General features: G+C 47.4%; 1 protein-coding gene across 1 annotated transcript in view; it reads right to left on the bottom strand.

The window, feature by feature from the left end:
- Positions 1 to 27,408, bottom strand: part of LOC144104941 (BTB/POZ domain-containing protein 9-like) — a 71,987-nt gene that overhangs the window by 18,763 nt on the left and 25,816 nt on the right. Inside the window, exons 5-8 of the mRNA XM_077638171.1 lie at positions 24,953 to 25,094; positions 22,704 to 23,062; positions 13,951 to 14,270; positions 3,987 to 4,094 (exon numbers count right to left, since the gene is read on the bottom strand). Coding sequence (XP_077494297.1) covers positions 3,987 to 4,094; positions 13,951 to 14,270; positions 22,704 to 23,062; positions 24,953 to 25,094 — 929 coding nt within the window. The remainder of the gene's footprint in view (positions 1 to 3,986; positions 4,095 to 13,950; positions 14,271 to 22,703; positions 23,063 to 24,952; positions 25,095 to 27,408) is intronic.

Here is a 27,408-nt window from a genome sequence, read left to right as displayed (position 1 = left end):
AGTCGCAACGTGCACTGCTATTCGCTAGTCGGCGCACGTGACTGAAACGTGTCATCCGATTGGCTGACAAGCTTCCCGTCGTCTGCTTGGCGTGTCCGTGGCCAGCCGTGAGCTCAAGCGGGAGCCATTTTGTGTATCGCTCTTAGTGCGCTTTGCAGCAATGTCAGCACCTAAGTTCCACACGGCGCACAAGTTCGAAAAAAAGAGGAAGAATACGCTGACTGACAACTTCAAGAAGAAGAGCTCTGCGGAAACCGCAACCATCACATCTGAATCGCAGTGCGATGTGGAGACCGTGTTAGGCCTAGGCCTAACGGCGACCGCAGACATTGGAACATTGGACAGCGGTCGCATTTGACGAGACACCCCGATGCTGCAACCTTCCAAGATAGCAGCAATTACGAGGAAAGCACATGGGAAACTGCAGCAGATGGCATCGACTCCTGCAACGGAGCGTAAAGCTGCTTTCTTCGGTGCAACCGCAGACACCGCGACTACCACTGCCGAACCGCTCGGCGACGCGACTGACGCAACCTTCACGATTGTTAGTTTGGAGTCTGTGAATGCGCTACTAGCGTGTGTGAAGTGCAAAGTGTGCTGCGGTAATGTGAACATCGGCAAATGTGACAACTTGCTGTAAAATTGACGCTTTCGTGCGTAAATTGCGGCGACGCTTCTTCCGAATGGAGTTCGCCGCGTGTGATCGGCGGTGAAAAAAAGAATCCGTTTGTTGTGAACATTCTTGCCGCGCGTGCCATGCAAGCAACTGGAAATCAGCATGCTGCACTAAATGATATATTCTCGGCAATGAATATATCTCATAGGGGGTTTGCACACGAAAATGTGGCAAAAGTGCGTCAAAGAAAAGTTGACGCCCGCAGTGGATCGTGCAGCCCTGAGGATGACAGCTGACTGCGCTTGATGCGTTTGGGATGTGTACTCGGAGCTAAATCTCAAACACCCAGGTAACATCGCAGTCTCATTTGACGGCTCGTGGATGACACGCGGGCATTCCTCGCACATGGAAATCGGGACAGTTACCGAGCTTTTACTGGACTTGTGCTCGATTACGTAGTGCTCAGTAATTTTTGTGCCGCGTGCAAATGGGGCCCGAATGATGATGACCCGACGTACTCAGCGTGGAAAGCAAGCCACATATTCCAGAAGAACACCAACAAGAAGGCTGGCGAAATGGAAGTAGAGGCTGCACTCATCTTATTCAAGCGGTCTCTGGAACTGTACAACCTCCGGTACACAACCACACTGTCCGATGGGGACAGCCGCACTTTCCTTGCTTTGCAATAAGAAGTCTATGGGTACATTCCAATTACCAAAGAAGACTGCATAAATCATGTGCAGAAGCGCATGGGAACTGCTCTGCACAATGTGTTCTCAAAACAGAGAGGTTCTAGTGGAGAATCCCTTGGTGAGAAAGGAAAGCTTACGGCAGATTTAATTTCTAAATTGAGTCCATACTATGCATGGGCTCTGAAATCACACATTGGTGATGTGGAGGCCACACATAGGGCTGTGATGGCCACCTATCATCATGTCACTTCTAATGACGTCACCGCCAACCACAGCTTCTGTCCAACAGGCCTCGAGTCTTGGTGCAGACAGAATGCTGCAGAGGCCCGAGGTGACACCATGCCACGTCACCGACACAACCTGCCTCCTCATGTCTGCAACGCTTTGCTGCCTGTATATGAAAGAGTTTCTAACATGGGGCTTCTTGAGCGCGTCCAACGAGGCAAAACTCAGAATAATAATGAATCCTTACGCTCAATGATATGGGCACTTGCCCGAAAGGAGCGGCACGCCTCACTCTTTACCGTTCAGGCTGCTGTGGCTGAGGCTGCAATGAAGTTTAATGCAGGAAATGGAAGAACTGCTGCATGCATTCTGAAAGAGCTGAACCTGACCTCCAGCCCCCAGGCAACCAAGCGCATGCAAGAGAAAGACAAACAAAGGAAAGTTGCATGTGCACAAAAGCACAAATCGGCAGAAAATGTGCAGCGCATGCTGAAAAAGCGCCACTTCAATGATAGCAAGGAATCAGACTACATTCCAGGAGGCTATTAGGAATTGCCCAACGCCACTGGACCAATAATTTTGAATTTTTCTTCAATAAACAGCACTCTGATCGTTTTTCTCCTTTTTCTCAGAATGCAAATTTTGGTCTCTGAGCAAATTTCTAAGTGGCATATTTCAGCATCTATAGCTGACAGAACCATTTTTTTTTTAGTGTGTACCTAGGTGATCTGAGCATGCAATGTTGGAAGCAGATTTTTCAATTAAGCCTCAGAAATTTTTTTAATGATCTAGTTCCTGATTGCATGTTAGCCACAGTTTATTGCATGAATTTCATTGTACTGTGAAATCACTAATGATGGTAAAATTAGAAAATTGTCTCCAACATTGCATTCCACTTTCTTTCTGGAGTCTAACAATGTGCCGTTTTCGAGCTTTTATGCTTTACTTTTTTTCTCTCAATGTTCTGGTGAACAATGGGGGTTAATTGATTATATCTTGAGAACTAATTAACCTCCCAATAAAGTAGTTGCATTTTTGAAATCAGCACGAGGAGCTGGTGAACGATATGCAATTTCATCAAGTTTGGTGGAGAAATAAATATCTTTCCTCCAGAAGCAGTCTTCCCCCTTAACAGGTAAAGCTTGCCTTCAGGCACACTTCCTTGCTCTTCGATAACGCTTTGTTCGCCCTGGGGACCTTCTTTCACTGCTCGAGATGTGGTGATGCCGAAAGTCTAGAGCATCGGCTTTGCTCATGTCCCTTGCATTCTCCTCTCATATCTCCCTCTCTGCCCACTCTTTACTCATTGTTTCCCTCTCCCTTATAATCCCGCCTTTAATACCAAAGCAAAAGAAGCATAACAAAGTGTAAAAATGCATAGAAAAGTACAGCAGAGGCAAGCAGTGCTAGCGCACCTACTTCACATTTGACTTTCTCTCTCTCATTTTGCTGCCAACGAGATCTCGGACATTTGCAAAAGATACACAGGGGCAAGTGGACATGCTATAAAAGAGAAACAAGATGCAAAATGGACTTTGCCAGGATGTCTTTTCCCCAAGAACAATCACTGCATGGAATAAACTGTTACCTCCAGTGATGCATTCTCTCTCTCAGTGGAATATGCCCCGAATTGAAACCTTGTTTTTGAAAACGGATGTAAGTTTTGCTGGTTGCTTACCAGACAAGCGCATTGTGTGTCCATCTCTTTCTGTGTCCTTGTCCTTTTGAGCGCTTTTACAATCTACATCTACAAGAGGCTTCAGTCACATTACAACTCAGAGTGAGCTCCTGTAAAATAAATACACATACTTCACAAATACGTGTTCGGGCAGCACTTTTTTTTCCAGATTAGAGGGCCAATTTTCACAAAAAAGATGTGTGAGAAAGTATTTCTTTTTTTCCTCAGTGCACCCTTTTGGTTGCACCATTGTCGAAAGCACTTCACGTACATGTCGAATTTCCTGCCCGCCACATGCTTGCTATGTTCGAGAGCACACTCTACAACTTTCACTTTAAACCCAGCTGTGTAGTTATGTTAAGGTGCTTGCTCATTGTGCTAAAATTCCAACGCTCGATGGCAGTCCATGAAAAAAAAGAAGCAAACAGCACATGTAAGTCATAAAAAGCTGGGGCTGGTGATACTGATGCTGATATGGATGGCGAGAGGCTGCAGAAGGAAGAAGAAAGTTGATGAAAATAATGACGACATGTGGAATAACATGCCATCCATGGGTGGTGAACCCATTGAATGCGTCTGAAGTTCCAGGGGGGGTCACAAGCTACCCCTGCATGGGTCATGAAAAGGTTGGGTGCAGCCCTCACAAGGAACTTTTTTTTTTTCTTGGATAAAACAGGGTGCGGCCCATAAAGGGGCTTACAGGGGTTTACATGGGACATAAGCTTTGCCCAGCATGGCCACAGCAGTGGCTGACCAAGACCAAAGGGAATGTCACCTGCAGAGCTCGTTGCGCTTGTCAGCCACCATGTTCCAGTTTTGTTGGTCGACGGACACCTCGACGTAGTAGCTGTACTGGCGAGAGTCACAGTCCCACAGCAGGAGCCTGCAGGAAGGCAGAAGAGAGCAGTCAGCTGCCAGCGCAATCTTGTGCGCACACGTGTGGCTGCTGTGGAGTGGCACACCTCACTGAGCAAGCAACCAGGTTGTGAAGCAGTCTGACCCCAGCAAAAACAACAACCAAAAAACCTCATCAAGTCCTGGGAGTGAACAAAAAGGCTGGAAAGGTTTGGTTTTATGGGGTTTAATGTCCCAAAGACACTCAGGCTATAAGAGACACCGTAGTGGAGGGCTCCGGATAATTTAGACCACCTGACATTCCTTAGCATGCAGTGACATCTCAAAGTACACAGGACTCTCGAAATGCAACTACCATGGCCGGGATCGAACCCACATCTCTCGGGATCAGCAACCAAGCACCATAATCACTCAGGAAAAAAAAAAGAGGCTGGAAAGGAAAATGATCGGCGTAACATTAAGAGACAGGAAGAGAGCAGAGTGGGTCAGGGAACAAAGAAACCTTAACGACGTTGTAGTCGAAATCAGGAAGAAATGGGCAGTGGCAGGGCACATAATGTGAAGGCAATGCAGACCGATGGTCATTACTAAATTACTAAAGCGACAGTCAAAAGTCTGAGAACAGCATAAAAATACTACTGGCATATTCTGGTACATCTCACCCCATGGTGGCAATAATGAGGACACGGCTCGGGAGTTAGGCAGGAATATATATTTTAAATTGTCAAAAAAAGTCAGGTCTGAGCAGTTGGTAGTGCCATGCTATGCTCTCATCCTCATCCTACGGATAACATGGCAGACACCTGGAGTGAATACACTGCATTTCATGACTACAGCTAAACCCCGATTTAAAGAAATCTGTAAAATCAGCAGTTCAACTTTGTAATACTGAAATTCTGCTACATAAAAATTGGTCTCCTAGCATGCTAGAAATCTGCCAAAAACACTGCGGATAACTAACGGGGAAAGTCTTTATTTGTGATTAAGTGGTCCCTTACTTCTGCCCTTTCTTCGCCAGCAGCAGTGGTATTACGCAGCATCTTGCTTACGTTACGAGCTGCCTCAGCACGTCTATGGCACCAACCACCTCATGGGTGACAAGGACAACGAACCAGTGTTGAGTTGTAAGAGCCCCGAGCACACCGCTTACACCACCAACACCAACCAATAAAATGAAATCAGGCCCACCCCTCTCCTCGAGTTTTCTGCCGTAAGCGCATGTGTGTGTCACTTTACACGTATACGCACATCGTCTCAAAGAGAAGCGAGGTTGTCAGTTGTGAAGTTGCAATGGGCTTCACAGCTGACGGGTGTGCCAATGGCACTGACCCTTCCAGTCCTTTTAAAAACCAAGCTTTGGGCATTTGTAAACGCGATAAGCGTAGTGTGCTGCCTTTGTGCACAGACAGCGTGTCGCATTCAATGCCGATTATGGGCGAGATAGCGAGAGCCACAGGCTGGCCTGGAAGGCTGTCAAGGCTGCGCAGACGATCGTGCCAGCCTCACCTGCACTATCCCAGATGGCGCGGCTGGCGGCGCGCTCATCACTATGATCGTCATCATATTTGCGTCTGCCTGTGCGCTGTGTATGTGAAAGCTGGGCGGCGCCCATATTACGCACGCGCTCTGATGTGTGCTTCGGCACGTGCTCCGCTCAACCACTTGTAACCGCGATACAATTTTTACTCAGGTTAGTTTCCGGCCAGCATTGTAATTTCATAACATTGAAAGTGTGGCAAAATCTACTTCGTTATAGTGGAGCTGAAAATACCATAAAAGCCCGTGTCTAATACAAGGTTTTTTCCGGAATTTGGCATGTCAAATTTCCACCTCGCATTATATGCGGATCCAAACAATTTTCGGCTGCGATTCGTTATTCTCAAGCGCCGTTACCATGATGCTTCGAGCGAAAACAGCTGCTATCTAGTGGTGGCATAGGTTGGTAGTTTCGATTTCGACACGTGGTCACTATGCTGGCCTGATCTCGCGACGCCCAGGACTATCGCACTTCCCATGGTATCGGGACCGTGAAAGCAGTCCTTGGCTGCTTTTAAAAGGAAAGTAATTGTAGCTGCCGAAAGCAGTGGTACTGTATCAAGTGCTGCTACATGGCCTAGATGAGATAGGGAGAGCCTGCAGTAGTTACCGCCACGGGCCTCTCTAGCCATGCTGTGCAGTTGGACGGTGGACTCTTGGGCTAGTGTTCCCGAGCTGACCAGTTGTAATTTCAAGAAAAATGGGATATAAAATGCGCTCTCGGTACCGAAGACGTGTTTCTGTAGAAAGATATCTCTGACAAGGGCTTTTCGTAAGACGACACATCTTACGACATCACTAAAGCACCGACTGCGCACTTCCGAAGCGCGAGCACCTGCGCGTACGCCGGAACCGGTCTGCACATGCTCACGGCGCGGGACACGAGTAGGCGTTAGCACGGTGCCCGATGTGCTCTGGGGGTGCCGGATATCTTCCAGATATCTTCCAGATATCCGGCACCCCCGCTACGCATGTGTCATATCTGGCGCGCTGGCGCACACAAATAACTGGAGTACGTTCGGCTTTCGTGACTTTTGGAATGTCTTCGAGCTGCCTGCCGCATTATATGCGGATGAAACTTTTTTCCGTTTTTGCTATTCCCAAATTACACCTCGTATTATATGCATGTTTTTACGGTATACGGTATGAACACAAAGTAACGAAAACTGAAATACTTCATTACATCGAGGTTTAACTGTATGCTCTACTGCCATGCAGACGTTACTTTTGTTCATATCAACCTAAAGGGCAACTGAAGAGGTTTTTAAGAATTTGACAAACTTAAAGGAATCAAATGCGTAATATTTGCTGCGGTAGCATACGAAATCTTTTGGGGCTCGCATCTGAAATTCAGACGTAATCGGTGAATACCCAAATTGGCGACTGCGTGTTCAAGCTTCTCTGCAATTTACAGCGCCGGGAAAAGGGGCACATGATGACATCACATTCGACAAAGCCCAAAAATGGGTAGGCGAAGGCACCAGAGTTCTCAAATGCTCCTGAACATGACGCTGTCACCAAACTCCTCTGCACAACACAAAGCTGTGAGGAGACGACTGCACATGATAGCGGTTTTAATAGGTGACTACATCGCAGCTTTATTAGAAGCGTAAAAATCATTTGGGTGCTTTACCTAAAGCTTCATACATTTGAATCCTTGAATCTCTTATAATTCTCGAAAAAAGTACTTCAGTGTTTGGCAGACTACTTTTTGTTTGTTCAATAGATTACAGCTGCTTTCACTATTTAACCTTGCTTGCTGCCGATCAAATGCAGGTGCTGGCATCTGCGATAGACCTCACCTGTATGATTTCGTTGGTGTTATTTTTAAAACCATCTCAGTTTTATTAACACCTATGCATCTCGGTTAATGCAACATTCACTATTCTCATTGTACGCCGTCTAGGTGACATGGCAGTTGTTGGGTCCACGGAGTTGTATAGAGTCACTGTACTGCTCATAGTTGAACTCGGATATTTCGAATTATTGGCTATATAGAACACAATGATTATCTCCTTGAAAATCCTATGCAAAAGCATAGGAGAGTCGCGTAATGCATCAAACTGCAATTTTGCTGGACATTCAATATATCGAACTGCGCCACGACCCTGCAAGTGGAACTTCTCCTATCAGCGGTTTTCGAACACTTTCGAGTGTGAAAAGGGCCAGCTGCGCGGCCTTCGCTACCTGCTGGCAGCACTAGCGCAGAGAAACCATGTGACGTGTTGAACGTTGGGAGTGCTCGAGGGCGGCCTTTGATTTCTTGTACTCACTGGTGAGGACAACCAAGCTAACTAAAGCCTAGCGGCAGCTCTCACCTGGTACACGTCGCTGCTGAAAGCGTTGCTGAAACCAATTGCACACCTCCATTTTGATGCAAGATTATTCTATCTATAGTACACTTGCAACAGGATTCCACATCTTATGATAGGCAGTGGCTAGTTCTAAAGAACCATCCGCTGTGACATCCGACGAAAAGCAGGTTACGTATAGCCATGCCTAGAGAGTTGTGTGCTGTCAGCACGCTGAAGGGTGGCACATTGCAGAAATAAGCACGTCATGAGCGTGAGTGCAACCTATTCTTTCTTCCAGGCGACAGTTAAGCTTATCTATCGCCATTTTTTAATATTGAATTATGGATATATCGAATTATTTCGCGATCCCCTTAAAATTCGATATATCTGGGTTTGACTTCAGTAGAGTAGAACCCTGATGTTATGTTTTTCGTGGGACCCCAAAAGAAGAACACACTGGCTGTGAAATGCAGCAGCTGGGAAGTGCGCATGAGAAAGATGCACATCGTGATCTAGCAAGGCCAGTATTCGCGATCATTCCCAAGCACAGAATGCAATGGCTCCCCCTCTGCCTGAGCAGCTGCTGGTAGACCGGAGGCAGCAGAGAAGAGGGTGGGCACAGTTTCAGCATGCGTGCTTCTATGCAATTTCTGGGGCAGCCTCTTTAGTTTTATGCAGCCCTGGTCTAGTGGAACCAAGAAACTGTGCATTCAAGAAGCAGGGTATAGCCGTAAGCCAGTTGGTGAGATATTGAAACAATAAAAAGTCTCAAGAGACACAGGACAGAGGCAGGAGGCAAGGAAAACATAGATAATATAAACGTGTCTGAGAGCCAACCCGCACAACCGAGTCTCATGCATTGACGCATACTGTATTTACGCGCATAATTTGCGCACCCTTAACTTATCACCTGGGTTTACAAACAACATTTTTTACTCGCATATTTTATGCACCGCGCTGCGCTAGACATACATCATGCACGCGGGCTCTACCCTATCACTCTACCGAGCAGCATTTGGCTATGTCGCGTGTTTGTTTGGAAGGTTTTTTCAATCTTTTGTGCATTGGGCATTCATGGTGGTGTCAGAGGCCGCTGTTACAATCGCGGCGGCACCAGCGGCATCGCTACTCGGAACGGCCAGCAGCGCTTCCGGGGAGGATCGGCAGCTGATAGAAAAGCCAACACTGCTCTTTGGTTCATGCATGTGACTCGACTGCCAGCTGCGCTTTTCTTGGTGGCTCTGACGGCTTGTGTTTGGTTGTTCGGTCGTGTCTTGTGATGGGATATCACAACTATACGGCAAGTTTCAAACTGCTTGTCAGCGCCTTATCACGGTGCGGAGCGGCAAAGCCAGCGAGAATAACCGCGTGCGCACAAGTTTGCCCATAGACGACAATCATTGTGTCGGAAAACTTGTGCACACATGGCTATTCTCGCTGGCTTCGCAGCTCTGCACCGTGATAAGGCACCGACAAGCAGTTTGGTCGACGCTCCCGCGGTACTGTTAAAGAATTGTGTGGTGTGATAATTGATTTATTGATCCGCACTTCCTATCCCGGACGAAGTTGCGAAAGCAAACTTACAGAATCCAGAACTACCGAACAATTGGCTGGACCGCAAGCGATGACGCTGTTTTAGCGCCGTATTCAGCTTCATGCACGCACCTTCATGCCATCCAGCAAGGGGGGGGGGGGGGGGGCGCAGTTTTTCATTTCGAGTGAACTTTTTTTCGGGGGCCGGCCAGCATGGGCTGCGGGTCCGGGTGCTGACATATACGCAGCAACATACACTATACCTATATTGCGTGTTATGACCTTTGTGGAGTTTTTTAATTTGCGCTCACGAAATCCCCGCCTAATTTGCGCACCCCCTTCTTCGAGCCCTAATTTCTGAATAAAAAGTGCGCAAATTATGCGTGTAAATACGGTAGTTTCGTTTTTGCAACTTTGGTCATTCATGCTCACGCCACAGCAACGATGGAACTGCACCAACTGCTGCAACAAGATTCACACCGCCTGTAAGTGTGCTCACCGTCAGCCACCAAGCATGGTGGCAGGCAAGAACTGGTGGAGTCTAGAGTCCTGCCTTGGCCGGTCTGCCGTCGCCTTACCACGCGCGCTAAACATAGGTTTTCAAAATTCCAGCACGGGGCAAAGTGCTATTGCAAAGTTATATTCGCGATGCGCCATGTGGGAATGCTACCACAGTGCCAACATAACAGCAGAGTCCATTTTGAAACAGCGCAACAAAGACGGGACGTGGAAACTGAGGTGTAAAGACAAACATGCGCTGACTAACAACTGGGTTTATTGAAAAAAACACACAAAATATATACAGAGTTAGGAAAGATTAGTCGCCACCATAGTCAACTCATGCCACATGTGACGCCAGATATCCAATCTCCCCTTCGGAAAGGGCGACCGATGGGCAACTAATGGCAACTAATGCACGTTGCGCCTTTCTCACGTATAAGAAAAGCTTCAAACACTTCTCGCGTCATCTTGCATTAGTTGCCATTAGTTGCCCATCGGTCGCCCTTTCCGAAGGGGAGATTGGATATCTGGCGTCACATGTGGCATGAGTTGACTATGGTGGCGACTAATCTTTCCTAACTCTGTATATATTTTGTGTGTTTTTTTCAATAAACCCAGTTGTTAGTCAGCGCATGTTTGTCTTTACACCTCAGTTTCCACGTCCCGTCTTTGTTGCGCTGTTTCAAAATGGATACGTACCAACTTGCCCAAATTTCTGCTTTACTTAACAGCAGAGTCTGTGTTGCATGGGTTTCAATGGTAGCTTGAACAGGACGAGCTCTTGAAAATGTAGCAGCCAGAAAGACAGCACCCAGGAACATAATAGCGGGGTCCAACTGCATTTTGTGATCCTGATGTCAGGGTTCACAGACGTTGTCTACCACGAGAAAGTCAGATTACCATGTGGAAAAATAAGTAAATCGTTCTGCTGTGTTTCTTCGTGCCACAGTTCGGTATTTGATTATTTGGGAAGGGAACTTTTCATTGCCAGAAAAAATTTGGTCGATAAAAGTAAGTAGACTGTGCCTTTAAGGGTTAACAGAGTGGATTTGTTTTAAAAGCCTTGCTATCAATCCTCCGCCAAGCGATACAGCTCTGTCAAGCTGTATCTGACAGCTTTTTCTGCACCTTCTGTGTCTGTATCTCTACAAGAGAGAAATAAAGGAATTTGAATTCCAAGGGATGGCAAGTGTAGCAGGGAGTGAGAGAGAGTCCAGTGAACAGATGCAATTAGAAAGTTTTCGGCAATAAGGTGGCCGCAGCTGGCACAAGGTTTAATTAGAGAGACATGGGAGAGGCCTCTGCCCTGCAGTGGGTGTAGTAAGGCTACTGCTGGTGATCTGAACATAGCCAGACATGCTTGGACAGCCTCAAGATGAGCAGTGAGTCTTTTGATGCATACATCAGCACTCAAAAGAAGTGGCTAGATTTCCTGTGCTCTGCAAATGCTTTTGTGCTGTGAATGGACAATGTACCACTGCACTGTGCATTTCTAGAATTTTGCAGAATCTCTATTTTGCATCCGTGGAATTTCGAACTTTACCGAAGAAAATTAGGAACCTTAACCATAGAATATTGCAAGACACTTCCAGAAACACCTTGGGACAGCAGCTAAAACGTCACAAGCGACAGCTAAAGCAAAGCTTAGTAAGATTTACCTAAATTTCCAGACAGCAAACATGTCCGGCAACAGGTTGCCAGACCAGACAACTGCAAGAGCACAACACTACAGTAAAAGCTCGTTAATTCGAACTGAAGCCTGGGTCGTCCCCGGCACAGCCCTGTGTATTTCAATGGGGGAAAACTCCCAGTAATTCGAACAAGTTGGCATCTGCTACGGTTAATTCGAACCAGGAGCCCCTGGCTGACACTACTCCTTGTAGACAGATGTTGGCCCATAGCGAGTAAAACACGCTCCAAATTTACTAGAGATGTAAAACAATGGAAAAGAAAACAAAGCCCACTGCACGACGCTGGTGGAGCCTGCGTTCCAGTGCATGCCAAAGCAAGTTGTCACTGCCGGAGCACTCGGCCGCGCCCCCAATGCTCTGGCGCACGCCGTTCCAGGTTTTCATAGTGCCGTGGTCGCTGGGTCGCAATCACATGGTGTACGCAACGCAGTATTGTGGTTCAGGCACTGCTGTCATGCTCTTTGTTGGTGCCGTGAGCTACATGTACAGCAGTGTGGAGACGCTGGAGCCCTTGAGTGACGCCGATATATAACTGAGGCAGCATACTGTCAGCAGAAGCCACAGGGCTCACGTGTGGTGAACACAGCCAACAGTGATGAGTCAGAGTTTGGCGACGAGCCTATGCCACAGCCAAGTGCATGTACAGTTAAACCTCGATATAACGAACCTCAATATAATGAAATCCTCAATATAACGAAGTATTCCAGTTTTCATAACTTCGCGTCCATACAACACCATGTATTTTTAGCCTCACTATAACGAAGTAGATTTTCGCACACTTTCAATGCAACGAAATTTCATTGCTGGCTGGTAACGAACCTGCGGAAAAAGTGTATCGTGGGCGGGAGTGGTTGAGCGGAGCGTGTCCATAATATGGGCGACACACTGCTCTCACATACTGAGCGCACGGCGGCATGGCAGACGTAAATATGACAACGATCATAGCGCTGAGCGCGCCACCGGCCGCGCCATTTGGGGCAGTACGGGCGAGGCTGGCACGAGCGTCTGCGCTGCCTTGGCAGCCTGCCAGGCCAACCTGCAGCTCCCGCTACCTCGTCCAAAATTGCCGAATCGGCGGAGAAAGTGACGCGCTGCTTGTGCTCGAAGTCGGCGCGTTGCGTTCATCACGTTTACGGATGCCCAAAGCTTGGTAAAAGGAATGGAAGGTCAGTGCTGTTGGCACCCCTGCCAGTTGTGAAGCCTGTAGTGCGCTTCACACCTGACCTTGCTTCAAACTCAGACGATGCGCGTACGTGCAACAACACACACACTCGCGCTTATGGCAGAAAATGAGCAGCGGGTTTGGCCCGATTTCATTCAAATCGTTGGTGGCTGAAGGACACTCTCCTCGTTCTCGTCGACATGAAGAATGACAGAAGAGTAAGGAAATTGGGGGGGCCGCCATCGACAGCCACGAGGTCGCAGTGGTGACAGCGGCGGAACGTGACATTGTATCTGCACTGTGCTTGGGGCACTTACAAGAGGATGATGACAGAAAAACCAAAACTCGAGACGAGTGCGTCATTCCCGTCACCCATGAGGTGGTCGGCGCAATGGAGGTGCTGAGGCGGCTCGCGACATACCGTATTTACTCGCGTAATGGAACCATTTTTTTTCCAGAAAAGTTGACATCAGTATGGGGGGAGGGTTCATTATGCGGGAAAAAAAAGTTTCCAGCAGATTTTTTTGGAAGGGTCGAGATTTCATATATCTCTGTCCGTCCTCCCGTCATCAACAAACACACGTGGTCAAACACGTTCGTGTGCCGCTAGTGTTTAGCATCGTTGATGCTGACAGAGTCTCAGCAGAAGAAACGCAAGAAAATGCACATCACCGATTACTTTTAGTTTTGATAGCCCTTCCCTGTAAATAAACATCTTTTGGAGCATAAATAGCGTCCTATTATCCAGGAATAAAGCTCGCTGCTCATGCGAATGCATTCTTGTACTTGTTTCTGGCACGTAACTGGCTGATCAATTTATTTCATTTGCCCATTAGGACCGCATGAATTTGATTCCTGGAATCGTTCACCACAAACGTGTAATAGCACCGAGCTCGTGATAAGGAGTCTAGATGCTTTGGATTCAGCCTGTGAGGTGAGGCACAATAACTATTTGTTCTAGCGCCCATTCGATAATTCGAACTTCACTTAATTTGAACAATTTTTCAGTCCTTTTTGAGTTTGAATAAACAAACTTTTACTGTATTAATCACAGACGAACAGCACCAATAAGTTGACAAACAATGTGCAATGCATATGGACAGGAACAACACAGCAGCATAGCAAAGTGCTAACTGCCGAGAGAGGTCACTCAGCAAGGCGACTGACCGCATGGAGTCGACCCGATAGGGCTGTGCCAACTGCACCACGATGGCTCCATTGCCCAGCTGGTGGCAGGTATAGCCGGAGTCCCAATCATACTTGGCCGTGTCCCCATTGATGAGCGCATTACGGCTGCGGCTCACCCCCTCCACCACGTAGGCCGACTGGGCCACAGTGGCCACGTTCTCTCGTGGTACCACCAGACCCTCCTCCAGCTCGGGGAAGGGCTCCTCCGCACCCTCCAGCGACAGCACCACGCCTCCCCCGACATGCTTGCACTCGAGGGACACCGCGTGGAACACCCGGTTCACCGTGTTGTGCGTGCCCTGCGGCCGAGGGAACAATGGCACCCCGTGCAGGTGAGGTGACCACATGTCACATGGGGGGCACTATACAAGAGGCCTATCATAGGCCTATCATATCACTATACATAGAAGGCCAATCACATCCAAGCCATGGACACCGTTTGAGAGTTTTGAGCGCGGCTTCAGCTTTGCACGAAGCAGCAGGCCATAAGCAGATTAGACATGCACACAGGCTCCCACCGAGCTCCATGTATGCCAAAATGGCGGCCACAGTGGCCCCTACACACACAGTCGAACCCACTCACAACAAATATGACTGTCAGGCACCATCCGCTTGTTAAATCTTAATGTTTGCAGTAAGCTGACTAGACATGGTAGACCACACTTCTGCAAGGCAGAGTTTGCTGGGAATAACAGCGCGTAGACGAGGGACAAAGAAAGAAGAAGACGACAGGACCGGCGCTGACTAACAACTGAAAGTTTATTAGAAAAAACACGCAAAATATACTCATTTGACAACCACGGGCGCGTGCGCAACACCAAAAGCCACAGTGATAAATCAATCACTTAAATCCAGATACATTAGTTCACAGTCATGAACTGTTACAGAGGGGGTGCTCACGCATGAGTCAATGTTTTTATGAATATGAAACGCTTCACTGATTTCCCTTGTCAGTTTATCTTTGTGTTTGTACAGGATTCTAGTATTATTAAAGATGGGTGTACATGATTTTTCAGAAGAATCAGGCTGGTTATTCCGGGGGACAGTTCCTATAATGTAAAGCCAGATTTGAGGACGGAGCCCCTTTCAGAGAAGTGTTGTGGTCTCGTAGGCGGGTATTTAAGCACCTTCCTGTTTGACCTATGTAGGTCTTCCCGCACGTGAACGGCACTTCATACACAACCCATTCAGCACAAGGGACAAACCTCAGGCCATGCTTTATCTGGCACCCTCTTTTTGTTTTTCTTCGTTTCTTTTCCTCTTCCCTGGCCTTTCTATCTACAATGGCACACAATTTGCCATTCGTTCGGCGCATTCGAAGGTGGTTAAATGTGGCATTGCAGTTTCTTGCCTAGGTGCTGCCATTGCCAAGTCATGCGTGCATGGTATCAGCACAAGTTTTAATCAGCAGGTTCAGAGGCTAAGAATTGCGGGCTTTCCAGATGATGTCTTAGTACTTGCTTGTAGTAAAATAATTAAAAAGGTCAAAAGGGGAGAATCTCAGGATCATTCACAAAAAGATAAAAAGAAATTTGCTGTTCTTCCGTACATTCATCAAACTTCACACCGTTTGAAGCAAGTGGGCAGCAGGTATGGAGTTGATGTTTTATTTTCTGCACCTAACAAGCTCGGCAAATTGTGTGCCATTGTAGATAGAAAGGCCAGGGAAGAGGAAAAGAAACGAAGGAAAACAAAAAGAAGGTGCCAGATAAAGCATGGCCTGAGGTTTGTCCCTTGTGCTGAAGGGGTTGTGTATGAAGTGCTGTTCACAGTGCGGGAAGACCTACATAGGTCAAACAGGAAGGTGCGTAAATACCCGCCTACGAGACCACAACACATCTCTGAAAGGGGCTCCGTCCTCAAATCTGGCTTTACATTATAGGAACTGTCCCCGGAATAACCAGCCTGATTCTTCTGAAAAATCATGTACACCCATCTTTAATAAAACTAGAATCCTGTGCAAACACAAAGATAAACTAACAAGAGAATCAGTGAAGCGTTTCATATTCATAAAAACATTGACTCATGCGTGAGCACCCCCTTTGTAACAGTTCATGACTGTGAACTAATGTATCTGGATTTCAGTGATTGATTTATCACTGTGGCTTTTGGTGTTGCGCACGCGCCCGTGGTTGTCAAATGAGTATATTTTGCGTGTTTTTTCTAATAAACTTTCAGTTGTTAGTCAGCGCCGGTCCTGTCGTCTTCTTCTTTCTTTGTCCCTCGTCTACGCGCTGTTATTCCCAGCAGTATGTACCAACTCACTCAACGCTTCCGTTTTATTGAAGGCAGAGTTTCATGACTTATACAGCAAAACCTCGTTAATTCATCTTCACTGGGACCGAAATATATCATTAACCGGGTTTTTGAATTAACCGTGCACTCAGGCAAAAAATTTCGTTACAGGAAATGCATTACCTTTATTGGGCAAATTTTGCGATTACTGCTGTATAAAAGTCGACCCCACAACTTGTAGTCCTTGATGGCCGAAAAAATGTTTACTCCCAAATTTAAGTTGACGCATAGCCCTGTGCTTCATTCCACCACCACACCTTGTTTAGTAGTCTCCCTTAGGATGGCACTGTACAGTCGACGACTGATTTTTCGAACACTCTACAGACTGCGAAAATGACCGAAAAATCAAGCAGTCTGGAAAATCAAATTTCACCAGAAAAATCACTAACTATTTACCAATATGCCGGAGGAAAGGGTCATTTGTATTGCACACATTGGAAGCTCCTCATGACCAAATTTTGCTGCGCAACATGTGCACAGACGACGTTAGGCGGCCACTTTCACGAGCAAGGCCTGGCTATCTACCCTCGACATGTTGCTGATGGACGCACGGAATGGGACAAAGTCTAAACGGGAAAGCGAACACGCCGCTGCGAGAACCGTGTTGCGCCTGCTGTACGATGGGCCCGTAACTACAGCGCGGAGATGGCAAAACAATAAGACCCGAGAAACAGCCAAAGTGAGCGCTCTGTCGGTGTTGGCCTTCGTCATTACGCGTAGCGACTAGAGCCAAAATCGGCATCATGTCGGGCAATATGCATCCAGCGGTGGCTCAAGTATAATGAGAGATGTCTTGCCTGTCATTGAAACGCCAGGACTGTGGTGCGTTTTGCCGTGGGCATGCTGAATTCGCTTTGAAATGCACCCCTATTTCCTTCCGCGCTCGCCGCTTCTGTGAAGCCGCAAGCCTCTTCGCTGCTACCTCTTTCCGTATTCGAGATGAAAGACTCTGCACAGATGAGTTCCACGAACTCCGACTATTGTTCAAGTTCGTACGGCAGGAGATATTCAAGAAAAGTACGAATTGAAAACCACGTAGGTGCAACGTGCCGGCTCGTGCAGAACTTTAGCACCGCAAGAGGCTCCCTTTAAGCTTGAATTTCGTTTTGTTTGAACAAGTTTTTGATCCCTCTGCAGTTTGAATTAATGAGGTTCCATAGTACACATTATATGGCGGCTTGGGTTCTGCAGGCGAGTGTGAACGAGATCTGAAAATCGAGTTGTCAGATGCGGTGCGTCCAAAATTTCAGGCGCTCTTATACATTGGCTCTATGGGCCATGTCGCAGTGCCGCGAGAAAGTCCGAATAATCTAGCATGTCTGAAAAAACAGGGGTCCGAAATTTTGATCGTTGACTGTTATGCAAAGCAATAAACGTACAACGATGCGATTGCAAGGACAACAGTCTGAAGCAAATGAAGACCCAAAGAAAAAACGCAGTGCCTTCCACACTCGTGTGCAGCCCAACTAACCAGAGACCCAATGAACTGAAAACGGTTCTGTAGTTTCAGATTCCAGTGAAACGAACACCCTGGAGATTATCAGAAATTTATTCTCGCGCTACCTACCGCTTGTATGAGGAAGCAACCACCAGCACAAACGAGCCGGGTAAGCACGATGCAATTCAAATTTTCTTCAGCAGAACCAATTTGCATAAGATTAAATTTTTTTAGACATGCGGATGTCCTGCCAGGAACAGGCACACAGCGCATTCTACTCACAGCTCATCCAAAACTACCTTAGACCACGCTGTTACGGAGAAAGGTTGGGAGACATGGGTCTTGAAATGAAAACTTTTATTATTAAAGATATCCTATTGAAATTGGGTGTGCATATCTGTTTCTTCTTCTTCCTTTTTACAAAAATATAATTAGTTTCAGTATATCTAAATTAGTTCCCATAATATATGAAAATAACTGAAGCCTAATAACTAGGCTTGTGTGAATAGTGCTTTTTTGGTTCGAAGCGAATTCGAAGCAAACAGTAATTCTTCTTGAATAATTTTGAAGCAAATACTTCGAATAGTAGCATGTAAAGAAAAAAAAATGGCAGAGGGCTAAGGTCTGGGATTTATTCAAGGAAAGTAAACAACTTGATTATTTACAAAAATCTACAAATTTTTGTGCAATAACACTAGCTGTTCCACATGCTGGGGTTTGAGGTGCTCCCTTCTGCAGCTTACAACGGCTCCTGCAGTCGAAAAAAGCCTTTCACTTCTTGTCTGGGTGGCTGGTGTCGAAAGATACCTACGGGCAGCTGCAACCAGGGTTGGCTAAAGGTAGCTGCCCTTGCTTTTCCGAAACACACAAAGGGGTCTTCGGACCGGGACAGAAGGGGGGTCAAGTACCCTGCAACCTCATCCGAGATTGTACGGCTTGACTGATGATGTGCACGCGAACTGAAGTTTGTAAAGCACTCCACACAGAGTCCCCTGATGGGTATGCAGAGCAGGTGCTGTTCTCACTTGTTGCTGTACCATGTTGATCAACTGGCACAGTCTCTTCTGCTGCCGTTGTGGGTAGAGTGGACGCCCACTGCTTTGCGGGTTGTTCAGCATAACAGGAATCTTTGTATCTAGGATCGACCAACATTGCCAATGCAGGAAGGCGTCACGTGACATCTTGATATCAGGGAACCTAGTCTTGATGCTACACAAAAAGGCTTGAGGCAAGCTATGCTGCTTCACCACCTTCAGAAACATGTTCAGCTAGAACCACCTCGGTATACTGCAAGAGGGGAATGACTTGTATCAGTGTGGGATAATTGTCCCCAGACAGTTCAGTTGTGGCATGGTCAAGTGGCTTCAAGACTTGCACAGCTGCATTCATAAGCTTTCTTTCACTTGCGTTGAAGTTTGGAACTGCATCAGATTCTGAAAGTTCTGCAGTGATGACCGCACGGAGCTTCACGAGCCTGACCATCATGGCACACTCACTGTTCCATTGCGTCGGGACGTCTTGTATAACCTCGAGAGGGTCCAGCTGCATGTTTCTCTGAATTTCCTGAAGCCGTCCTCGGTCCTTGGCAATCAGTTTGTATCTAGCCACAATCGCTCTGGCCTTAGCACAGAGCTGCAAAAACCCTGAAACTTCTCTTTTGGCATCACTGACACACAACTGAAGGGTGTGTCCGAAACACTGCACACCACTCCAGAATGACCGCGCTAGTGCAGAAGTAAAGTTCCTTCCGTTATCTGTAACGATGAAGATTGGCACACAGTATCGTGGGCTGTAAGTTCCCACTTTTCGATGACACCTGCTATAAATAGCTCCAGGTTTTCTGCAGTGTGAGAGTCTGTCATCTCCGTGCAAGCCAATGCATGCACGTGTTGCACGAAGTCACTGTCCATCATTTGCCTGCGATGTCCAACCATCAGTTGTGATTGAAAACGACTCCACTCCGCTGGCAAAAATGTCCCCGAGCTTCTTTTTCACCTTCTCTTTGCTTGATGCGTAGAGGTCCGAATGATGGTTCTCAAGAACGCTGTCCAAGATGGCCCGGCATAATCTGGCATAGCGACCTTCATCATGTTGAAGAAACCCGGCTCTTCGACAATGTTGTAGGGGTGCATACCACAAGCTACGAAGCGAGCTATCATTTTTGTCTTCTGTTGGGCTCTTGGGGCTGACGCCTTCATTTTCGGCTTGAAACTGTCGGCTAGGGGTGGCTGTTGACCACTTGCCTTGCTTGCCCCCTTGCGCTTGGATGGCCTTTCACGTGCGTCCCGCTTCTCTTGGTAGTCCTTTTGCAAGTCCGTGTGTCTACTTAAATGCGTCGCTAGGGTTACTGTCATACTTGACGGGGTCTTCAGGAGTGCCTTGCATTTATGAAATCGAGCTTCGGTTCCCGGTGGCCGCATGGAAGTCCCCCATGGTGCTCTCTGGAGTGGTCCAAGGCGTCTGGGGTTGATCAAATGCCACCGCAGCAGAGACAGAGTTGCCCACTAAACGCAATTGACCCCACCACCACGCAGACGAGATGCGTTTTTGAACGCCTTCTGAGTATAGTTCTGTTTTCCTGGCTTGGATTGACAAAAGCATTACTGAACCCATAACCGAAACTTCCGAAAACGCCTTTTCCTTGCAGCATGTGGCTATTCGTTCGAGCCGAATACTTAGAAGTTTCCGAATAACAAAATTCGGATCGAAGCAAATATCGAATAGCGCATTATTCGTTCAACTATTCGAAAATATCGAATATTCGCACAAGCTTACTAGTAATTAGCTAAATTCTTACAGGTCATTAAGACACTTGCTTTCAACATTTTCTTGTTTTGACTGAAATGCAGCCGTAGCCAAAAACCTGCCATGCGGAGCTGTGCTAATCATGCTGTTTCTGACGTACATCATCATGTAAATATTCAATTATGTCCAAGCACCAGAATTATGAAATATAGCTGGTGACATTTTATTTATTTACAGTATTTATTTATTTAAAGCATACTGCAGTCATTGAGGACCAAGCAGAAAGGGCAATACATACTTGGTTCACAAAAATTGTAATCTTAGACTAAAAATAGCATAGCTATACAGTTTTGTTCTTTATGAATTCAAAGGTATAAGACTAAATAAAATTGCACCATAAAAACATAATAAAAACATACGTAAGGCTAATCACGTTGGCAAAAACACGAAAGTGAGAAAATTGCATTTGAAGTGAGCGTGCCAGCCATTCGGAGGACGCTGTAGAGGCCTCAAAAAACAGTGGAATGCGAACATTCCAAAAATATTTCATGGCAGCGAGCAATACCAGGATGTCGGGGAAGGGTCCCAGTTTTCAAACAAAACAAGACGATGGCCATCAAGGACGCAGTCGTGGGAAGCAACGGGCGCCAAGTTCTGCCGCATTTTGACCCGAAATCGCCATTTCTGCTTTTCGTTGGTGAGAAAAGTAACATTTTTTAGTAATTGGAGGTCAAATCAGGTTTTTCAACTTTTCAGGCAGATACTTTAGAGTATATAGATCCCGAATATGCAACTTCTGCAAAATCTAAATTTCCGCATTTTCTAATCATTTCAAGACCCGCATCTCCTTTTAAACGTGACGGTTCTTGTAGTAATCAGAGATGCTGGTAATATAACCTACTAATCATGGCACACAACTCAAGAAAATGGCGCAGACCAATGCTGCGTGCAGTCAGCCCATTGTAGGCACGTTGCACTGTAGTCCTGAGCAAGAACGGTCGCATTGTGGCAAGCACACATGGGAGGCACTTCAATGCCAGTGCCTCTGCTAGATTAAACATGTTTACTACTGCCTGCAGTCCTGCCGTGCCTCGATTGTACCTTGACGAAGCACCGAGAGCAATTTGAAACCAGTATCTATGGCTTCAAATTAAATTGGCTGTTGCAGGCTGCTACTTTCAACTATTCGGTCAAATTTACATAAAAAATTATGGCACCGCAGACATTCTTCGAATTAAATGAGTTCAAGTTATCGAGGTTTTACCGTCATCATCATTATCAGCCTGACTGCACACACTGCACAGCAAATGCCTCTCCCATACCTCTCCAATTAACCCTGCCTTGGGCCAGCCGTGGACACCCTATCCCCGAAAACTTCTTATACTTTCATTCACCCAACTAACTTCCTGCTGCCCCACCCCCGTTATGTTTGCGTTCTCGTGGAATTCCGTTACCCTTAATGATCATCATTTATCTTGCCGTCACATTACATGCCTTGTCCAAGCTTACTTTTTTTTATTTTGGTTTGGCTTATTGGGGCTTAATGTCCCAAAGTGACTCAAGCTATGAGTGATGCCATAGTGGAGGGCTCCAGATAATTTCGACCACCTGGAATTCTTTAACCTGCACTGACATTGCACAGTATATGGCCCTTTAACAATTCGCCTCCATTGAAATGTGGCCGCGGTAACCGGGATCAAACCCAAGTCTTTAGGGTCAGCAGCCGAGTGCCATCACCACCAAGCCACCGCAGCCATTTTTATTTTTGACTAGGATGTCATTGACCCATGCTTGTTCCCTGAGCCACTCTGCCCATTTTTGGTCTGCGCATGCAAAAGATGACTCCCTCTTCGGCTCGGGAACTCGACACACGCTGACGTGTTGGCGCGGCGCTCCCGCATCTGGTCCCGTCCAGCCTCAGAGTTTCTCATATGCCCTAGTGCGGGGCAAACACTTGCTCGTAACCTTGCTAGTCAGTCAGACGACCTCGATTCTTTAGCGTATTTTGTTGCTAGCTCACATTTTTGTTGTTGTACCAATAAATGCCTTGCTTGTGTCAGCCAGAGTGTCGTGCCTCTGTTCCCCCTTAGAACAAGACCCACCGTGGTCGGCGTGCGCTTGGCAGTGCTCGTGATCACGGGGTGGGGTCGGCGATTTTCAACTGTCAGCCACGGTTAAGCAGGGAAAACGCATTTGTGCCCCCTTTCATAACCCCCCACCGCAAATGCTCAAGCCTCAGAAGAGGGGGACCCACCACTATGTGGATGTACTGCACCACGCGTGGCTTGAAGTACAGCCTCTGCCAGGAGCGGCACAGGTAGCGCGAGTGGTCGACCACGCGCACCCAGTCCTGCTGGTCGACTGAGACCTCTATGTAGTAGGAGTAGGCCCGGTTGTCCTTGTCCCACAGGAGCAGCAGCAGGTGGTTCAGGATGCAGGGGGCGCCGAGCCGCACCAGGATCCCCTGAGGGGGCTGTGCCTCGTCAATGGGGTGTCGTGTGAAGCCACGCTCCATGTCGTAGCCCTGCGTGTCGCCGTCAAGCAGCGCTGACCGCATCTCCCCCTGCAGCACCTGTGCCCCGTGCAGCTGTGTTGCCACGTTCTCCCCGGGCACTGCACACCACAACAAGAAACGCCAAGAGGCACCCTGCCATAAGAAACAACTTGTCAGCCTTCTTAGAGAAGAGAAAATGCGATAGGTGTTGGAAGTAGGCCCACCCCCAAAAAATGGATTAAGGTGGATTAGCAAAGATTAGAGGATAGATTGGGGTGAATTAGTCGGTGGATTAAGGTGGCTTGGTGGTTAAGGTGGAAGAGTATAATCACGCATGATAATCCAGTGGAAGGTACTTGGAAGGTTCTAGTTCTCAGATTTTCGAATTTGGCAGAGCTCTTAACGTCAGGACCTTCTCGACCAATCGGAGAATTTCCTTACGCATAAACCAATTGGTCTTTGCAAGACAACAACCAAAGTGCTATCGGATTAAAATATTACCGTTATCACAGCAAACTGCACTGGTCCCCTTTCCTTGTTGGTGCTGTGCTTTGAGCTGCCCACACGTGAGCTGCCCAGCCCTTACTGCAATTCAGAAACGTCACTGCTGCAACTGCCGATATTTCCGCAAGAAAGCAAGCGACACACATGCTGCCTTTGGTGAAACCGACATAATTTCATTCTTGTTGACCTGTCACTAAAACGGCATTTGGGTAAGCTAGGCATTTCTCCCAAAGCAAGCAGAGTTGATAATAGATGTAATCGAAGTATTTATATCACAGAGTCAAGATATCCCCTTGGAAATCCCATGCAAAAGGCTATTACTACTGTTTTGCACATTCATTAAACTCCTGTTCAGTGTGCAACACTGGATATACCGAATGGTGTGCTACCCCCCTACAAGTAGCACTTCACCTAACGACACTTCCACAATCACTTTTTATGCATGCAGTCAATGCACCTGTGTGGGTTCAGGCACCTGCTGACAGCACTGGCCACATGAAGACATAAAACTGCACAATAAGGGGATTGCAGGGTGTAGTTGTGGACAGGCCTTAGCGAGGTGTGCATATGTTTTTAATGCAACACTGCTGTCATGCAGCGAAGCCAGCCCAGCCGACCAAAGGCTTGCAGTGGATCTCGCATGGCCTCCTTCGTTGCTGAAGGTTCTGCGGAAATCAAATGCACCTTAATTTTAACGAAATATTGTACCACTAACAGGCTAGACCTCTTACAGCAGGTGGTGGCTGGTTCCACAGCACTGTTCACTGCGACTTTGATACGAACTGAGCTAGGCGTGCTGTTGCAAGCTGCCTCCTAAATCCTGGAATATATGTGTGGGCCACCCCCACATTCTAATATGTTCCAACAGGGTCCTTGAAGCAGCGACCTGGCAGCTCATGGCCTTGTCAGCCACGCTGCGCAACCTTGATGAAGGGTATAAAAAGGCGGGCTCTAACCCATCAGGGCAGTGCGCTTTGGGGAATTCAGCCTCTCGGGTGACTCTCGTGGAACTGACCGTCCGCCGTCTTTCATACGCAACCCTGCTGTAACCGCCTCGCCATCAACTCCGATCGCCACCATGATGCTGGGACGCAAGACAACTTTTTTTTCTTTTCTCGCATATATTCCTGACGAGCTTTATTTATGTGTGCAAACTGTAGTTATGTAAACTCCTTTCAATCCGCAAGACGCAAAGGCCAACCAGCTGAACTACGTTACTGCATCTCAAGGCTGCGCAGAAGGGAGGTGAGGATATGTGTCTTAACCAGCCTGAGGTGGAAGTTTGTGACACCCGAGCAGCGTGCTGCCAGACTACTGGCCGGAGGTGCGTCGATTGCATGTGTGCACCGTATTCAGGCTTCTAGGTAATAGACCAGCTTATCTGCTGCCATATATGATATATCCATTGATCGATATATCAAACTATTTTGCAGTCCCCTGATAACTATGGGATCAACAGTAGCTGCATGTGAGCGGGAAGAAACAGGCAAAGGAGGGAAACTGACGCAGGCACCCCCGGTAGGGGCGGTCGGCGTCGCGTGTCTCCGTGCGGAGCTTGATGGCGTCCAGCAGTGTGTTGGGGCAGACCAGCCCTGTGGGGCGCACCACGTTCAGCAGCTCCTGCACCGTCAGCAGGGGAAGCCGCACCTGCAAGGGCAAACCGGCAAGCATCACCACCACTCCGTGCAATCAAAAAAGACCCCGTCCCGAACTCTTTGTGTAGGCTCCCAAACTTGACGGAAAGACCCAGCTGTGCTCTCACAGTGTCCAGGTGCAGATTAAATACTTTAAAACTGGAAGTTTTTCACTTGTTTTTACCGTATTTACTGGCATAATGCGTGCTCTTTTTTGCCAAATTTTTGTAATAATCTGGGGGTTATTTTTATTACGTGGGGTAAAATACAGCAAAAGCTCGATAATTCCAACTTTAAGGGACCAGAAAAATGTTTACATTAACCAAATTTCGAATTACTGACTGACCCTGAAGTAACTGACAAGAACCACTGTTATTGCAATAAATTTTTTTTGGTGAAAGACTGCATAATAGTCGTCCGCTTCTGAGATGGGCACAGTCTGAGAGTGACTATTATATTATTCACATTTTTATCAATGCTCTACTGCGTTCACACTGATGAGAGCGTCGAAGCAGAACCGCTCCATAATGATTGCGGCCCCTGCGGCATCCTTCGCAGTGCGATGTCGTGCAGCCCTCTGTGGAAAGGCTTCACTGCACAAACAGCGGCCGGCATGCGACGAATCTGCACTTTTGGCACCCTCACTGTTATGGAAAGACTCGCGTGAATGGAAGGGAGGTAAGAAACACACAGCAGCGCCAATCAGAGAGCTCAGCTGACTGGCTGATGTGCAGCAGCCAATAGCCGCCGCCGTCACCGTGGACTGGCATCAAGCTCAGAAAAGTGGAACCGAAACTATGGTACCATATTGAAATTAAGGGGTCAGATTATTCTCGGAAACAGGGCCATCAGTTTTTCATTACTTCTGCACCTGCGCACACATCACAGGTGCGCAGAATTCTGCAGCATGCAATTCATGTTTGAGTAGGGCAATTTTCATGAAAGCTTGCCATGCTGGTCAGCTGGACATGGCATCCTCATGAATTGGCTGGCTTGAGACCTGCTGCACCCAAACTGGCAAGCACCTGACGCCGCAGACCTACATGGCCACTGGCCGGGACCATACCCGTAGTTAGAATTATGCAGAATTCCGAATCAAGCGGGGTCGAATTAACAAACTTTTATACTGTACAAACACACTTTCGTGTGTACACGATACAAGCAAGCGTGCAATGCGCGAAGGAGAACCCTGCTTTGGTGGTACTCTGAGCATCTTGGAGCACAGCTATTAAGAACCCGTTCCTGTGTTCCGAGCCGTATCTGGTGTCAATGTAGTCAGCATAACATGCCACCTGACAAGTGGCGTGGTTGGCAGGAAGTAGAAGAACAAAACGCCATCTGCCATGGTGAGAGTGGAAGAATGAACAACCAGAAGGGAGATCCCATGGCACGTCACCAGCCAGCCGTGGCAGGTGGAGTGTGAACAGCTGCGTCCAAATTTTGCATTACTCGCTACCATAGTTGTCTGTCAATATTTTTTTCTTTTGTTGGGCACTGAAAGAATTGTGTTCATTGCACACTATGTGATCACAGGCCCTGTGACTGTGGCACAACAAAAACCTGCAACAGCTTGCACCAAAGTATTGGCAGTGCCTGATGGACCAGCCAGTGCTTTGGCAGTGAAGAGCTGTTATGGCATGCACCGGAGTGCAGGCATATTTCACTGTTTAGAGTCTCTAGTAGATTTGCAGCATGTTGGCACTCACTATGGACCGATTTATATCTGCAAGGAGCGGTGCAAGCCAAGGGCTCTTAATTCGAATTATCCTCTGCAGATTCCAACATGTTCGAATTACCTAGTTTTCCTCCATTGAATAGTAGTGCCAGGACTCTGGCATCAGTTCGAATCAACCGTAAGTTCAACTTAACCGAGTTTGATTTAATGAGCTTTTACTGTAGTGAGAAAAACTGGCGGTGGTTTAGCTCTGGTTAAACCTGGAGTGATGCGAAAGCTACAGCTGGCCGGGTGGAACTCGGTCACATGACCAACCACGTGATCAGCCACAGTGCCGCACCGCCGGCAGCTGCTCCGCACCACGTGACCAACCACGCGACAGTGTGGCACCGCTGCCACAGGGTTGCGTGCCACCCTGTGGTGGCGCACCGCCACGCTGAAGGCTTGAAATGCTACCGTAATGTAGCTATCGCTACAAAACTTCACTTTTTGACAGCCAAACCAGGTGATGTATTCATTATGTTGTCAGTAAATGCTGTACTCTTCACACATACTAAATGGTCAAAAGTGGTCAAATCTCTATAATTTAATTTGAAATGGGGACCATGGTTGAAACTGAAGGGAAGCCAATCGCAACACGGGGCAGAATTGC

This window comes from Amblyomma americanum, chromosome 9 (assembly GCF_052857255.1).
Source record: "Amblyomma americanum isolate KBUSLIRL-KWMA chromosome 9, ASM5285725v1, whole genome shotgun sequence".
NCBI classification, from domain to species: Eukaryota; Metazoa; Arthropoda; class Arachnida; order Ixodida; family Ixodidae; genus Amblyomma; species Amblyomma americanum.
Note: the sequence above shows the minus strand (reverse complement) of the source record. Positions and strands in the feature narration are given on the sequence as shown.